Below are 15,192 nucleotides of genomic sequence, written 5' to 3' on the forward strand. Positions count from 1 at the left end.
CTCTGATGACACTCTGCTCCTTGGTAAACAATAAAATGAAATAAATCAGAATAAAATCGCTACATAATACATATAACAGTCCTGCTCTCAGCTCGAGTTTCATCTGCTCTGTCCAGCAAACTGTACTGACCAAAGTCAAATTTAAATGTCTTCAGATCCACACTCAGCACTCTGTGGGTGTTTACTTTAGAGACATTTAGGGACGGCACGTTATACTTATATGTAAGGAAAGGTGAGCCTCACCTGTGTGAGTTACTTTTTTCACCAGAAAAAAATAAAATCGTTTTTATTTGTTTTTCTTAATGCGCTTTTTCAGCTCGTGACGTCACGGACATTGGCCACTCCCCATCAAAACAAAACAAAAAGAAGATGGCGCCCTGGCCCGAGCGTGGCGGCGGTCCTGGCGCCTGTCGGCCTCCCCGCTGACCGGCCGCGGTGCCCGCTGACCCCCGGCCCGGGTATCCGGGTCTGCCCGCCTCTAGCATGATAGCCGCGGCTCGGTTCAGCTCCTCCACAAAGATTCCACTGACCAATGAGCTGCAGGGCCGCCTGAACAGGAAGTGACGTATCTGTGCGGACCAATCGGCGGTTGTAAAACGGCAGCGGGCGGAAGGCCCGCCCCCTGACTGTCGAACCGGAGCGCGCCTCGAGAAGAGCCGTGCGAACCCGTCCGAGCTCCGCGGTGCCGCTCCAGTTTCAGGTAAGCCCGGCCCGGCTCGGCTCGTCCCGGCGTCACACGCAGGCCCCGCTGAAGCTTTCGGAAGGCGCTCGGTGTGCAGCGATGAGCTGCCCCCGGCGGGGCGGTGCAGACGGGGTGCGCGCTGCATGCTGAGCTCTGGTCCTGATCGAGAGCCCGGTGACCCGGCTCGGCTCAGCTGGGCCCGCTCGGTTTGTAGGTTCGGGTCCCCGCCGACAGGCGCGTCTCAGCCGGGTTGAAAGGAACAAAAACCCGGGGAGCGGGCCGAGCGCCCCCTGTGGCGGCAGCTGCCATTACACATGCAACTACAACTGATTGAACCCAACTTTATTTAAAAAGATTTACCGACGTCAGAGTTTGTGCAGAGCTGCTGTTGTTTAACTTCACCGTCAGCTGAGCGAATGAAGGCCAGCCTTTATTAATCATACCACTACTTTATTTAAAATAAGAGCCGTGACAAAGAGACAGAGAAACGGCAGCAACAGAAGGCATCGAAACATCACAGTGACCGGAAGTATGTCCACACTAACCCCACTGCCGTGATTGTGCGCGTGATCAGCGGGGTCAGGTCATCCTGATTAGTGTGTTCGGCAAACGCAGGTGTTTGACTGAAACTGCACAGGTGTCCTCATTTAAATCATAAATGTTTTAAATCAACCGACTTCTGTTTAAACCGGGACTGAAGTGCACAGCTGTGAGGTTCACTGACACAAGCATCACGAGTCTGTGATGCTGATGGAGCCCGTCCTCAGGCTGTGAACACACCGCAGAGTCTTTCAGCTGATTTGTCCCTTCAGTCCATGAAGGACATGTCTGTTTGTAGTTTTTAGTTTAATGTCACTGTGGTAACGCTGAGAGACGACTCCGCCTTTCTCTCATTGGTCTTTGGGCTCACAGGTGTTCTCTGAAACTAAACGCACTCGAATATTTACAGTATATTTACAGTTTCTTTCATCTTGGTTACAATGATGGTTTCTCTGGTGGTTTCCATAGCAACATGGATACAGAGTTGTTTATGGAGTGTGAGGAGGAGGAGCTGGAGCCATGGCAACAGGTGGATGACAGTGTGGAGGAAGATGACATGGACTTCATGGACAACTACGGAGAGCCAGGTGAGTCTCAGAACCAGATCCTGGACCAGGTCCAAACTCTAAAACCAGTTCTGGACACTCTGGACCTGAGCCGAACTCTAGAACCAGACTCTCTCTCTCTCTCTCTCCATGTAGTGGAGGATTCTCCATCTCCACTCCCAGTCTCTGAGACTCCACCTCCAAGGACCCCCCCACCCATCACACCTGCTGCAACAGGTATGTGTTCAGTGTTTCTTTGAATAGCTGATGACACAACAGGAGCCTGTTGGGTTCAGAAAATTGGGAAGAAAACACAGGAGGAATGCAAGTAACCACACTGGTCCAAAAGATGAATTCAAGCGATGATTTTTAATGAAAACCACACGTGTGGGAGACACACCCTGCAGAACATCAAAGGTGGATCTCTCAAACAATGAACAAAACAAAGGTTTTATATGGTCAGGATAATACAACGCCCCTTCATGTCTTAAGCAGATACAATACTTGCATACGTCAAGTCAAAACCACAGACCCCCAGTTAACTTTTTGACCCATCTTAAAAGAACATTAGCTTCCATCTTCCTCCAGGTGCAGTCCCTGCGACCACAGCCCCAACATAGCTGTTAGACATCCTGTTCTTTTATCAAACAGTCACGTACACCAACAGGAAAACTGCAACCCTCGCAAAACATGCTCAAACTTTCACCTACCAAAATAAGCTCTCTACTATATCTGTGTGCGTGTGGGTGCGTGTATGTCTGTGCATGTGTTACTCTCGCCTTGCGCCTTCTTTGACCTCTCTGCTTATGCAACCAGCCTCAAGAGACGACTTCTTGAGTCACAACTCCTTTAAAGACACAAATGCAATATGTGTAAAATAATCATAGGTGCACCTGCAATGACAAATTATCATATGATTATACTGTCACCTGTAAATAAAGTAAATAAAAATTAACCTGAAATTAATGCAAACTTGAAGGTAATATCAATAAATGCATCAATGCAAATGCTTGTTATATGGTTATGATGCAATAGCAATAACAAAATAATGAAACTGGAAATAGTAAAATGAACTGATAAAAATGGCAGGAAAAATAACACCTCATTTCCTCACAAGCCTCAGACGGCGTCTTCACTCGGATGTTTTGATCTTTGATCAGTTGTGTTACTGTAGACTCTTTTAACTTACAGCATGACTGTTGACTGTGTGATCCGGCACGAGATAAATAAAGCTGAGTTTACAGGTATCGTCAGGTTCAGGTGTTGAGTGGCCGCTCTCTGTCTGATGTTCGTGTGTCAGAGCAGCAGAGCTAACACAGTGTGGAGGAAAGTGACAGCAAAGGGTCAGCAGGTCAAAGGTAAAAGCAGCAGACCTCTTCTCTGGGACAGGCAGAGCTTCAGCGGCTTTGTTGGAGAACCAAACGTGACGATGTCTGAAGCTGATCCTGGAACAGCCTGAAGCAGCAGAGACGCGGTGCTGTGAGCTGAAGGTGTTCCTGGGATGTGGAGGAGCAGTCTGTGCTTCCCTCCGTAAAAGCTTAAACCGAGTCCTTCTGCTAACCGATTCTCTCTTCTTCAGCTTCATCACCTGCCCAGGTCGCCTCCTCTTCCTCTGTGATACCTCCTCCCTCTATCGTTACCACCTCCTCCTCTGCCCCGCGCCTCCCTGTTGCCTCCACGGCCCCGCCCCTGATGGCTCAAGCTCCACCACTCATCCTGACTCAGACAGCGGGTGGAACGTTCCTACTTCCAGCGGCCACCGGCACCGGCAGCAGCCAGCCCATCCTGCTCACCACTACACGGGTATGAAAATCAAATGCACCCTGTGCTTCAGCAGGTCAGCCAGGCCGAACGCTCCTCTGTGAAATGAGTATAACGTGAGAATAACGAGTAACATAACATGAAACATACATGTGTACTATAACGTAATAAATGAAACCATGAACAATAATCCAGAGTTTAGGCTCCACCCTTTAAACCGCTGCAGGCAGTCAGGCTGTCAGGCTGTCAGAACAGTGATTTAGTGTTTTGCTCACGATTATTTTAAATCATAATCTTTGTTATTTTGTTTTGGTCACTAAGCCACTCCCTGCCGTTCGGCTGGACAAGGGCCGGTGTCCTGCAGGTTGTGGATGTGTCCTCAGCCAACACAGCTGATTTAAATGGCTACATTACCTCCTCAACACACCTGTACTAATCATTTAGTTCAGGTGTGTTGGCCCAGGGTGAGATCTAAAACCCACAGCACACCGGCCCTTGGAGTTCCTCACCCCTGATGTAAAATGTGGGTGCAGCATGTTAAACCTGCATTCTTTCTCATGCCCAGCAGGGGGCGCCTCCCTGCTGTGAAAAGCGGTCTGTGAGGAAATCCTCTTGCTCAGCTGATGTCAGTAAACTCTCTCCTGGTTCGGTGCAACTCTGACGGCATAAAACAGGAAGTTCACTTTAGGATTTTGGTCCAGTCTGAGAGGAGCAGGAAGCAGGGGCAGATTTGGGGGCGGGACTACATCTGATCGATAAGCTGTTTCTCCACGTTGTGTCACGGTGATGTCGTGTGTTTGGATCTACAGGGTTTCCCGGTGCAGACGGTAGTGAACCCCGGCGCTCCTCTGGTTCTGAACCTGCAGCCGGGTCAGACGGTGCAGCCGCTCACGCTCATCCAGTGTAGGTCGACCTAACTGGTGACGGATATCCGTGATCGATGTCAGCCGATCGCTAATCAGCCGTTTCCTGTCCACAGCCCCGTCGCTGGGTCAGCTGGTTCGGCCCAGTGTGGGCGTGTCGCCGGTCAGGCCAGGCCCCGCCCCCTCAGGAGGTCCCGCCCAGCCCGCCTCGACCTTCACTGCCATGCAGCTGCCCGCCACGCTGACAATTCGCACCAGCACACCAGCACCCGGTGAGCGTGACACCTAGAGTGGGAGGAGCTTCTTTTAGGAATGACTCAAATTGACCAGTCTCATGTTTTTCAGTTAACCTCCAGGTGACCCAAGTGGGCGGAGCCAATACACTGAAGGTGGCTGGGTCCCCCGCCCTCCCCTTGGGTTCAGCCAATGGCGTCACCAGAGCCACTCCCATCAGCAGCGGTACACCAATAACCTGTCAGTGCTTGTGTGTGCTCAGATTTGTTACGTCTTACCTGTGTGTGTGTGTCACCTGCTCCCACAGCCGCTCGCTCCGCCCCTTCGACTGTCAGCACAAACTCGGCTGACTCCACCCGTGTGGTGATGAGCGTGGAGGAGTTTTATTATGGCACATTTGAAGGTGATCTGAGTCTGAGGAAGCCCCTCCCACTGGGAATCAAAACCTCCACCTTCACCTGCCAGATCTGCTCTCACCTGTCAGAGAATAACCTGAGGTGAGCACCTGAGCACACACCAGGATACAGACGCGGTGCTCTGTATGTTTAATGTGTGTGTGTGTGTGCAGGTTGATGCAGCACATGCTCCAGCACTCAGAGCTGATTAATGGCGGCGGCGATGATGACAGGAAGTGCTGCAGGTTCTGTTACCGTCAGTTCTCGTCTGACGCTCAGCTGCAGAGCCACGAGGACCAGGTGCACGGCCCCACCCTCTCCTCCTGTAAGACCCACACAGAGTGCTTGCCTGTGTTTTTGTATGTGTGACGAGCTGCGTTGGCTCAGGGCTCACCTGTCACCTGTCTGTCTCTCAGGTATGTGTCGTATCTGTGAGTGGGCGTTTGAAAGCGAGCCGCTCTTCTTAAACCACATGAAGTCCAACCACAAACCGGGTGAGATGCCTTACGTTTGCCAGGTGAGTGTGACCACTGACCCGCCCCTCCCCACCTACGGGCTGTCCTAGGTCGGGTCTGACTCTTACCTCAGGTGTTACGACCTCGCAGGTGTGTTCGTATCGCTCGTCCTTCTACTCAGATGTCCTGCAGCACTTCGCCAGCTTCCACAGAGACTCGTGCTTCCTGCTCTGTGTTTTCTGTCTGAAAGTGACCAGAAATCCCGTCAGCTACCGGCAGCACCTGCTCAAACACCAGGTAAGCACACGCACCAGGTGTAGACGAACAAACACCAGGTGTAGACTTCCTGCAGTGGAAGTGGATGGGTCTTTTAATTTGAAATTCTCTGTTCCCAGATAAACCAGGCCTTCCACTGTAACAGGTGTCGTCTGCAGTTTGTTTTCCTCAAAGACAAGATGCAGCACAAACTGGAAAACCACCGCAGCTTCCGCCGCCCGCCTCAGCTGGAGGGCCTGCTGCCGGGGTCAAAGGTCAGCGCCTTCGTCTTGATTTAAATGTCTTACTCCAAACAGGTGGCATTACTAATCCATGTGTCTTCAGGTGACCATCAGGACCTATGGCAAGATGAGGCCCTCAGTGACATCAGGAGGAAGCCGCCTCCTTCAGAACCCCGCCTCCCTCATCCAGCCAATCAACATCAAGATGGAGCCACAGAGGTCTCTGATCCAGAAGAACCCCACGGTGTCAAAATTACCGCGGTCCCCAACCAAGAAGCTGGGCAGCCGTCGAATCCATGGCAACAGGTTAGGCTGACGGTGACGGGTGACGTCGATGTTGGGCCCCTCCTCCTGTGTTGTTGATGTCACATGATTCAGGTGTGTCTCTCTGCTCCTCCTGCAGGAGGTCAGGTGATGACGACAGGTTGGTGTGTTTGGAGTGCGGGACCGACGCCTCGGATTTCTCCGCCCACTATCCGACTCACGTCCACTGCCTGCTGTGCCCCTACAGCAGCTGCTGCTCCCGGGCCTATGCTGCTCACATGATCAAGTAAGTAATCAGAGTACTGTAGGAGTATTCTTTAGCAGTAGTACGTGCAGTAATTTGGATTTCTGGATGCTTGATCGTTTATCTGCAGCCACCACGTCCCGCGCTCCAAAGACAAAGCCGTCCCCCTGCACAGGCTGCCTCCTCCATGGTGAGAACCTCATTGATCTGATCAGGTTGGTCTTCACGCTGCCGATGAAGCTCCGCCTCCTCATTTTCTTCTTCTCTTCCTCACCACTCAGCCCGTTCCACCTGCAGTGCTTCAGGTGTGAGTTCAGTTCTCAGACGGCTGACCTGATGGCCAATCACCTGCTGATGAACCCAGAGCATCACAGCGCCACCTGCAGGATCAGGAGTAAGACCGCACCACCACAACTACACCCATAACAACACAATCGCTGCTACACCCAAACAGGCTGCTTTCAGCTGCTCGTTTAAAACAAAGGGGCAGCTCAGTGGGTGCAACACACACACAATGTGCACACATGTACATAACATCCACACAACATGCACACACTACATGTAGTGTGTGTGCATGTACACTTGTGTACTTGGAGCTAATAAAGTGTCAACCAAAGGTTTCTTCATGGTGTAGCGTTAGCGCCTCCACAGCTGCTGCAGAGTCGCACAAACAGCCTGATGAGGATCAACTGGAGCTGATGAAACGGCTGTTCGGGGGGAAATCAGCTGACGTCTCTGAAGCCGAAAGCTCGACGGGTTCTTGGCCTTCACACCGGTCTCTCTGTTTTCCTCTTAAATCACACTTTTCCTGGTGGGGAGCCTGGAATTGATCCATTGCTCTGACGGCGTCCAGCTGTGCAGCCAAACTAAATAAAACTGGAGGGTTTCCAGTCTCTGCAACGGGGGGAGGGGTCGAGGTTTACTCAGCCTAACAATCGCTGTTTAAAGTTTGTAGATGCAACATGGAAAATTCCAGGCTTATCCGCTCATCCAGCGTTAAAGCAGTGTTAGTTAAAGATCTGTCCTCTGGCTCTCGGGCTGCCTGAGCTGTAAATGTTTACTCGGGCACTTCCTGGAGCCTCAGCTGTGTCACTCAGTCTGAAGGCTCTTTGCATTCTGCTCTAAACGTCAGTCACATCAGGGTGAAAGTTTTGGCGTGAACAAACTAACCTCGGCCTCGCAGCTGCTCCTGTGTGAAAAACAGTGTATAGGCTTTTTTCTGCACAGCGGAGAGAGCCAGAACATCTGGACTTTTCTCCGTTTCAGGAAGTTATGAGAAGTGATTCAGCTGGGAAATGGAAAACCTGGATATTTAGATCTTTGATTCCATGGTTTTCAGCCAGTTTCTGCTCCTCCGGCTGCTTAAACGTCCCCACTCTCCCCACTCTGTCTGTGACTTCCTGAACAACACGGAGCTGCTGCTCCCGTTCATGCATGCTTTCTTGATGCACGTGTATCGTTTAATCTTTTAAATGTTTTTTAATTAAAATAAGATTTCACTTAATTTACTCCAAAGTGTTTAACTGATTGATCCAAGTTCTACTCTGGAGCAGCTGTGGAGACTCTAACGTTAAACTGGTTCACAGATGAAGCGTGCAGTTACAGTTATCAGGGAATAATCTTGCTGTGATTAAGTGTTTTTCAGCAGTGAGCAGCAGAACAGGCAGAGATTAGTTTCTCAACACTCAAGTACGCAAGTCTGCACTCACGAAATATGGACTAGGAAGAACGTAAGTTCACACGGGAGTCCGGCGGTCTTCCCGAGAACGCAGCGCGATCGTTCTACAATTGGAACAACAGTGTAGGTGATGACATCACAGCTCCAGATAAGCAATTTGGCAAAATTCGCTTTTACATATGATCAGTTTCATAATGTCTCCTAACCTTCATACAGTTAAACACAATCACTACATGACAGAAACACACGCTTCATCTCTCTTAATAGAAATAGTTCACATGTATGTACAGCTCGTGCTGCTTATTGAATAAAAACAAACAGGTGAGATGTTAGAACGCTTTTATTTTAATTTCAGTAATCACTCAAAGCTTCCAGCAGACAGCTGCAGTAATTTGGAAGAGAACTGAACAAATATTTCAAATATAATCTGATCATTGTCGGATCCTTCAGGATCTCCACGTATTAACACGCTGCTTTTGTTCCCGGTGAAAATGTTTCCTCCTGAATTAAAATGTTTTTAATATTAGATTTAATTCAGAGTCAGCTGTTTAAATAAGAACAGCACATTTTACATCAGGGGATATGACGGGTGAAATTCATACTGACAGCTCTCAGAGTAAGGCTTTAAAATTAAAGAAAACGGTCCAGTTATGAAGCTGAACTTTAATCTCAGCCAAACCGATTTACTCAGGAACAAATACAACATTGAAATGAAACTAACATTAACATTTATCTAAGTGACTTATATATCATGTTTAACCTGAGCAGCAAAAGTCAGCGGGGGGCTTTGAAAAGGAGGAGTTCGCTGTTCTCGCCGACTCTAGTGAGCCTCGATCACCCGGTCAGCTATCAAGTATACACAAGTGCGCATACTCAGAAATAGCCTAGGTCGTACTGACGTCAGGATTGTGATATAGATGGACGCTGAATCCTTTTTAGTGATGGCGGCGTCTCGGCCAACCTGCTGACACACGTACAATGGTATAAAGATGTCACTTAAATGTGATGATAGTTTTATTAGCTTTAGATTTCAGACTTTTCTTCTAAAGACAGGATGTCTCCGAACCTGCGTCAGGTCGGTGTGGCTAGGTTAATTCCAAAGAATCGGATTGATGAGTTGCTGAAGTGTAGAGTTGATCCAGCCTCTTTTTGTGTTTTGTTCCAGCCTATGTTGAACCGGACATCCAGTTCTGCCACAGTGAGGAGCCACAATCTTCAGAGGGAAGGGATCTAGACCAGAACAAGGACTTTCCTGACCCCTCCTGGAAGTCAGCAGATGGTTGGAAACAGCCAGCAGGGGTTAACGATGCCTACTCTTCCATCCGCCCCTTCACGCAGAACAGTGGCCCTCACCACTTCCTGTCCAAGAGCAGCGACGCCATCGACTACTTCAGCCTGGTCTTCCCAGCAGCACTCATCGAGCTGATCACCAGTGAGACCAACGCCCACGCCAAAACTTGCCGTTTCCTCAGCAACGCCTGCCTTGACTGGATTCCCGTCACCACCCACGAGATCAAAGGTTTCATCGGCCTGGTTATTCTGATGGGCATCCAAAACCTTCCCGACCCGTCGCACTACTGGTCCTGGAGTCACTATGACAACAGCTACACTTTCTATCGAGCAATGAGCTTTAAACGCTTCAAGCAGATCGCCACTAACATCCGCATGGGCAGCTTTACCACAGACGAGTACCGTGGCACCAGCAATCCCAGCGATTCGATACACATCTTCAGGGCGATGCTGGAAATCCTGAGCAAAGCCATGTGGAATGCCTACCGGCCGAACTGCTGCCTAACCATCGACAGGGCGCTGCTGCCCAGCCTAGAAGAGGGCAGCAGCCAAACCAAAGGGAACCCGAAGACTCAACCTCAGGTCTGGCTGCTCTGTGACTCCAAGTCTGGTTACTGCCACCGTCTCTTCATACAGATGGGGGTTAAGGCGGGTCAGGATCCAGGCTTCACCGTAGTGCCGGAACTGGTGAACGGTCTGGAGGGAAAACACCACCAGCTCTACCTTGCTAACTCGCTCACGTCTGTTCCACTTATGCAGAAGCTTCTGGATCAGGGCATTTATGCCTCCAGCTCCTTCCCTCCTCCCAGCCCCATCCTACCCAGGGAGCTGTGGGAGGAGGGCAAGCTAGAGAAACCAGGGGACTTCCTACAAAGACAGTTTGGCCCCCTGCTAGCCACTCGCTGGAGGGATACCAAGGAAATGGGGTGTCTATCAACAAATGCAACTCCAAATGAGCCAGATACTGTTTGGAGAAGGTCTCAGACCAAAGTAGGTGGACTGGACCCCATCGACCGCCCCATGGCCTTCCGCTTGTTGCAGGAGAACATGCGGGGTGTCGACATCTGCAAGCAGCTGCTGGCGTGCAACCCGCTGGGAGGGGTCCCTCAGGACCGTCACTGGCGCAGCCTCTTCTGGTTCCTGATCAACCTGAGCATCGTCAACGCCTTCATTGTGCTGCGTGAGAGCCGCAAAGAGAACCCTCCCGCCTGGGTGCAGGATGGTCTTTTTACTCAGGTGAATTTCCGCAAGCGTTTGGGCAATCAGCTCGCCAAGTGTGCCCAGAAATACTTCGAGACAATGGAGATTGCGACGTCGCGCGTGACAAGGAACGAGGTTGCAGAGGAGCCGGTCAAACAAAGGCACAGGATGACGAAGATCAGCAATGTCTCCAAGAGGTGCAAGAACTGCAACTTGAAGAACATCCGCCACGAGAGCGTGTATGGCTGCATCGTCTGCAAAGCCAACCTGTGCAAACAGCCAAGCTGCTTCTGGGAATATCACGGCTTGTCGTCTCTAAACAAAGGTCAGTATTTCACTCGGTAACTCTGAAAGGAGCTGTTTTATTGCTGTGAACTTCAGAGCTGTGTTTGTTTTTCACAGGATCAATCAAAGTTGGGTTTCTCAAAGACAGAATAAGGTATGTGTTGATCCACACAGTTAAATGTCTGATTATTTGATGTGAACTAGTAATAAAAGTTTGTCTTTGCTGCAGCGGAGCGATTGAGGTGGACGAGGTTTTGGACAGTGTGGACGAGACGATGGGCCCTGTGGAGGACCTGGACTTTTCCGATGATGAGAGACTGGACGACCTGGATGACGCTGAAGAAACTGAAGAGGTTAAGGAAGACTTTATCAAAGATGTGAAACATCCAGACTTTCATATGCCATCAACAGCAAACGGCCATGCCCAACCACCGGCCATTGCACCTGCCTCTAAAGAGCGTGAGGATTCCCTGACCGCCCGTCAGCTGAGGATTGCCCTGTTCGCTCTGTGTGATGGACTCCGCCAGGCCTCTCGCGTCTTTGCAAGCGAGGCTCCGCTTATCCGATCCTGGCTGAAAGAGGCCCGGAAGCGGCTAAAGGAAACTGAGCAGGAGCAGAAGGTCCAAACCAATGGTGCGGATCGTATGGTGGCCTGGGTGCTATCCATGCGTGAACAGCAGCTTCCTATCACAGAGAGCAACCTCTTCCACAAAGCCTCCACCCTCAAGAAGAAAGGAGGTTTTAGTGACTCCTTCCGCATCTCTTACGACTGGGCGGTGAACTTCATGCTGGAGCACCGACTTGGTGTGCAGAGTTCTGGCAGGGCTGCGACACTGGATCGCATCCTGCCGCCTTTTCTGGAAGCCAAAGTAAAGACCTTCAGGGAGTTTACCCAGAAGATCATCCAGACCCACAAGCTGACAAAGAGCACCGTTGCCGCGATGGATGAGCTTTGCATCTTTGTGGACTTGAGGTTGGTTCAGGAGAAGTCTCGCCGCTCAGAGGCCTTGGAATTCACAGGGTCTTTGCCTCTGCTCACCGCGTACCTGACGGTGCTGGCTGACGGCACCATGCTACCTGCTCTGGTGCTGGGAAACAGGAAGCTCAATGAAAGAGACCTGCCAGAGTTCGTTTTGCTGGAGGCCAGTCCAGAAGGGCTGTCGGTGGAGGAAGCGTTGGACCTCTGGATTAATAAGGTGTGGCTGCGCACCGGCCCGGCTCAGCATAGTAAGTCAGTGCTGGTCCTGGACCGGCATCGGGAGCACCTGGGAGATCATTTCCTCACCTCCATCAGCAGCTCAGGGACTCTGCCAGCGGTCATCCCTGGTGGGTGTTCCTTCTGTCTGCAGCCGCTGGAGATCTGCGTGAAGCCGGTGCTGCAGCGCTTCCTGCTGTCACGCTGGTCAGAGTTCACTGCCAGGAATCCAATGGAGATCAAGGAGACATCACCCCAGTCCCTCCAAGCAAACGTGGGTCAGGTGTTATTTGACTGGTTGGTCGAGGCTCTGACACACCTGAATAAAGTCCCACAGCTTTGGAAGAAGTCGTTTGACCTGACGGGTCTCCTGGTGGGGCCCAACGAGGAGAACGTGGAATTGGACAACAGAACAACAGCTGATAAAAGAGGCGGGATTCAGTCCGAGCTACTGAAGATGCTGACGGAGATCCTGCTTGGTGCTGAAGCTTCAGAGACAGAGTCTCCAGATCTGCTGGAACTGGAGGATGAAGAGGACTCAGAGCAGGAGGAACAAGCTGTGAAAGAAGAAGAGACATCAGAAGAGAATCAGGAGGACAAAAAAGATGAAGAGAAGAAAGAGGACAGGGAAGAGACAGGGAAGGAGTCAGAACAAAGGGAGCAGATGGAGGAGGAAGGGAAAGAAGCGGAGGAGAAAGGTAGGACAGAGGAGGAGATGGTGGAAGATGAGGAGGCAGACGGGAAGAGCAGTGAGGAGAAACAGGAGGTTAAAACAATAGAGGAGGACAGTGAAGAAGAGGGCAAGGAGACAGAAGAGGATAGGAAGGAGGTGAGCAAGGAGAGAAGGGAGACCAGGATAGTGATTGGCGAGGAGGTTGGGGATGAGTGGAAGATAACAGTGAAGAGCCGGGCCGAGGCCAACGGCGAGGAGGGCAGCAGGAAGGAGGAAAGCTGAACAAGGTGGAGGTCCACAGGCTTGACTTTGCACCATCTCTTAACACTACAGGAGGACGGTCTGGGGGCGGAACCTGTCGGTGCTAGCACACCTGTCAAGGTATCGACTGTAAGCTACTGCAGCTGTGTGCTAACATTACAGGCACTGGGGGTTTCGGGGCAAACCGGGGTACAACAGTGGAAACGGCTCTTTGATCGTTCCGTTCTGTTTCTTTTATTTGAGCGCCATCTAGCAGACAACAGGGGAACTGCACCCCGTTCGTGTGAACCATGCGGACGGATGGGAACATTTTTGCTTCGTTTGTTATTTTTGGTAATAAATGAACCTTGAAGGTTTGAGTTTTACACAGAAAGGGATCGTGGAGTGGCCGAGTCACCGCTCATGTTTTTATATTTACGGTCAGATTTGTTTCCAGACCAGCCAATCAGGATCCATCTCCATCTGCTCTCAAAGTAAGGTCTGTTTCATAAAAGGTTAAAAACCTCTCAGAAGTTCCTGCGTCCAGGTCGACTCGTTGGGCCAATGTGATCCTCCAGGAAAACTGACACGGAAATGTGCTAACAAACCGAAACGGTCACAAAAAAACGACCACAGGTGAAAACGTCGTGTGAGGTGCAGATTCATCACCGCATGCAGAAAGTGAGCGTGTTCTCTAACGTGATCGAACGGTTCAGTCATTAAAATGAGCAGCAGTGGACCTCCGCCTCGATGGCATCATCATACCAAAAACTCCACCCGTGTTCGGAGCATGAGTCGAGTTTGGGTATGATCATGGGTGGTCGCAGTAATCCCACTCAGGCGATCACGTCAACCCTAAAGCAAGAAACGCAAGGTGAATGCTGGTTCTCTTCTGATGAACGATGGAGTCCTGGAAGCCGATTGGCTGGTCTGGATCTTGTGGACAGGAAAAGTGTCCGTCTGATTATGACTCTTCGTGAAGCTGATGATGTTTTGGTGCTGCTGTACAGACTTCAGATGATGTTCCTCATTAATAAAACTAGAATCTTCACCTCTGAGTCTGTCTCTTTAACTCTCGGAAAACAACTTCATGTTGTACCTGACGGTGACTCGGCACAAATCAGCAGAGCGCCATGTGACTTTTATCTTATCAGGTTTACCTGCTGTTGGCTTGACGGGCGGCTGAAACTAAACCAAACCGACCAGACTGCAGCCGGTTCAGAGTCCGAGTGACAATCACAGTGCAGCAGGACGCTTTCATAACAAGTCACTCAGAGACACTTTTCCCTCAAACCTCTGAATTAATTGTGATCAATAATCAAACTTTATTGTTATTCAAACACCTTTAGTGCAAGTTATTGCAGAGCTACACAAGTAAAGGAAAAAATGTCCTTTAAGGACAGAAAGAGTTCAGAAAACGTTCAGCAACAATGTTCAGCTAAAATAAATGATTAAATAAATGCTTGCAGATAAAATGAAAAGTCAAATGCATCATGAATGAGTTCAGTCTGTAAATGCAGGTGATGTTTGTGGAGAGCTGCAGAGGGCAGGATGGTGGCGTTGCAGGTAACGGTCAGCATATGGGACATTTAAGGTAGAATAAGGGACAAACCCCCACCCTGGTCCTCATAAGGATGGATGATGATGATGATTTACTGAAGACTGAACTGAAACCGTTTAAAGCAGTTCTCTGCTCTCCGGTTTGAGAGCGTCACTCTCAGGTATCTCGCTCGTCTTCACGGTGCTCTGTGTGCTGGAATAAACCTGCAGGTTAAGCAGATGTGAGTCACGCCTCTTAGTGAATGACTTGGGTCGAGCAGGTCCCTTCATCAGTCTCAGGTAAGAAGCAGGATCAATTTCAAGATCCTGCTTCTTACTTTCAAAGCGCTTCATAACCGCGCTCCTCCATATTTATGTGATCTTCTCCGCCCGCTCGTACGCTCGGCTCTCCTGCAGCTTCCTTTCTGTCTGCTCACCTGACTTCCACGGGACTCGGAGCCTTCAGTCATTCTGACACTTTGGATGTACTTCCACCAGATCTACAAACTCTCTCACCACTTTTATAAACAATGTCTTTTTATTAAGAGTTTTTCTTTTTAATACATATAAACAAAAAGAGAAGAAAAGGATTACAGATGTTCTGTACATTCG

At 50.1% G+C, this 15,192-nt stretch overlaps 1 protein-coding gene across 1 annotated transcript; it reads left to right on the forward strand.

Annotated features, from left to right (window-relative positions):
- The first annotated feature begins 370 nt into the window (after positions 1-370).
- pogzb (pogo transposable element derived with ZNF domain b) lies at positions 371-14,092 on the forward strand. Its single transcript, XM_063486837.1, has 19 exons — positions 371-700; positions 1,691-1,809; positions 1,924-2,004; positions 3,347-3,570; positions 4,338-4,431; positions 4,508-4,663; positions 4,737-4,850; positions 4,933-5,122; positions 5,194-5,345; positions 5,437-5,537; positions 5,626-5,772; positions 5,871-6,005; positions 6,076-6,278; positions 6,376-6,522; positions 6,611-6,670; positions 6,762-6,874; positions 9,324-10,973; positions 11,051-11,087; positions 11,163-14,092. Exons 2-19 carry the CDS (start codon positions 1,695-1,697, stop codon positions 13,081-13,083), a joined length of 5,640 nt encoding a protein of 1,879 aa, XP_063342907.1. The 5' UTR covers positions 371-700; positions 1,691-1,694; the 3' UTR covers positions 13,084-14,092.
- Positions 14,093-15,192: the final 1,100 nt, after the last annotated feature.

Source organism: Pelmatolapia mariae, linkage group LG10_11 (genome assembly GCF_036321145.2).
Source record: "Pelmatolapia mariae isolate MD_Pm_ZW linkage group LG10_11, Pm_UMD_F_2, whole genome shotgun sequence".
In the NCBI taxonomy this organism is placed as follows: Eukaryota; Metazoa; Chordata; class Actinopteri; order Cichliformes; family Cichlidae; genus Pelmatolapia; species Pelmatolapia mariae.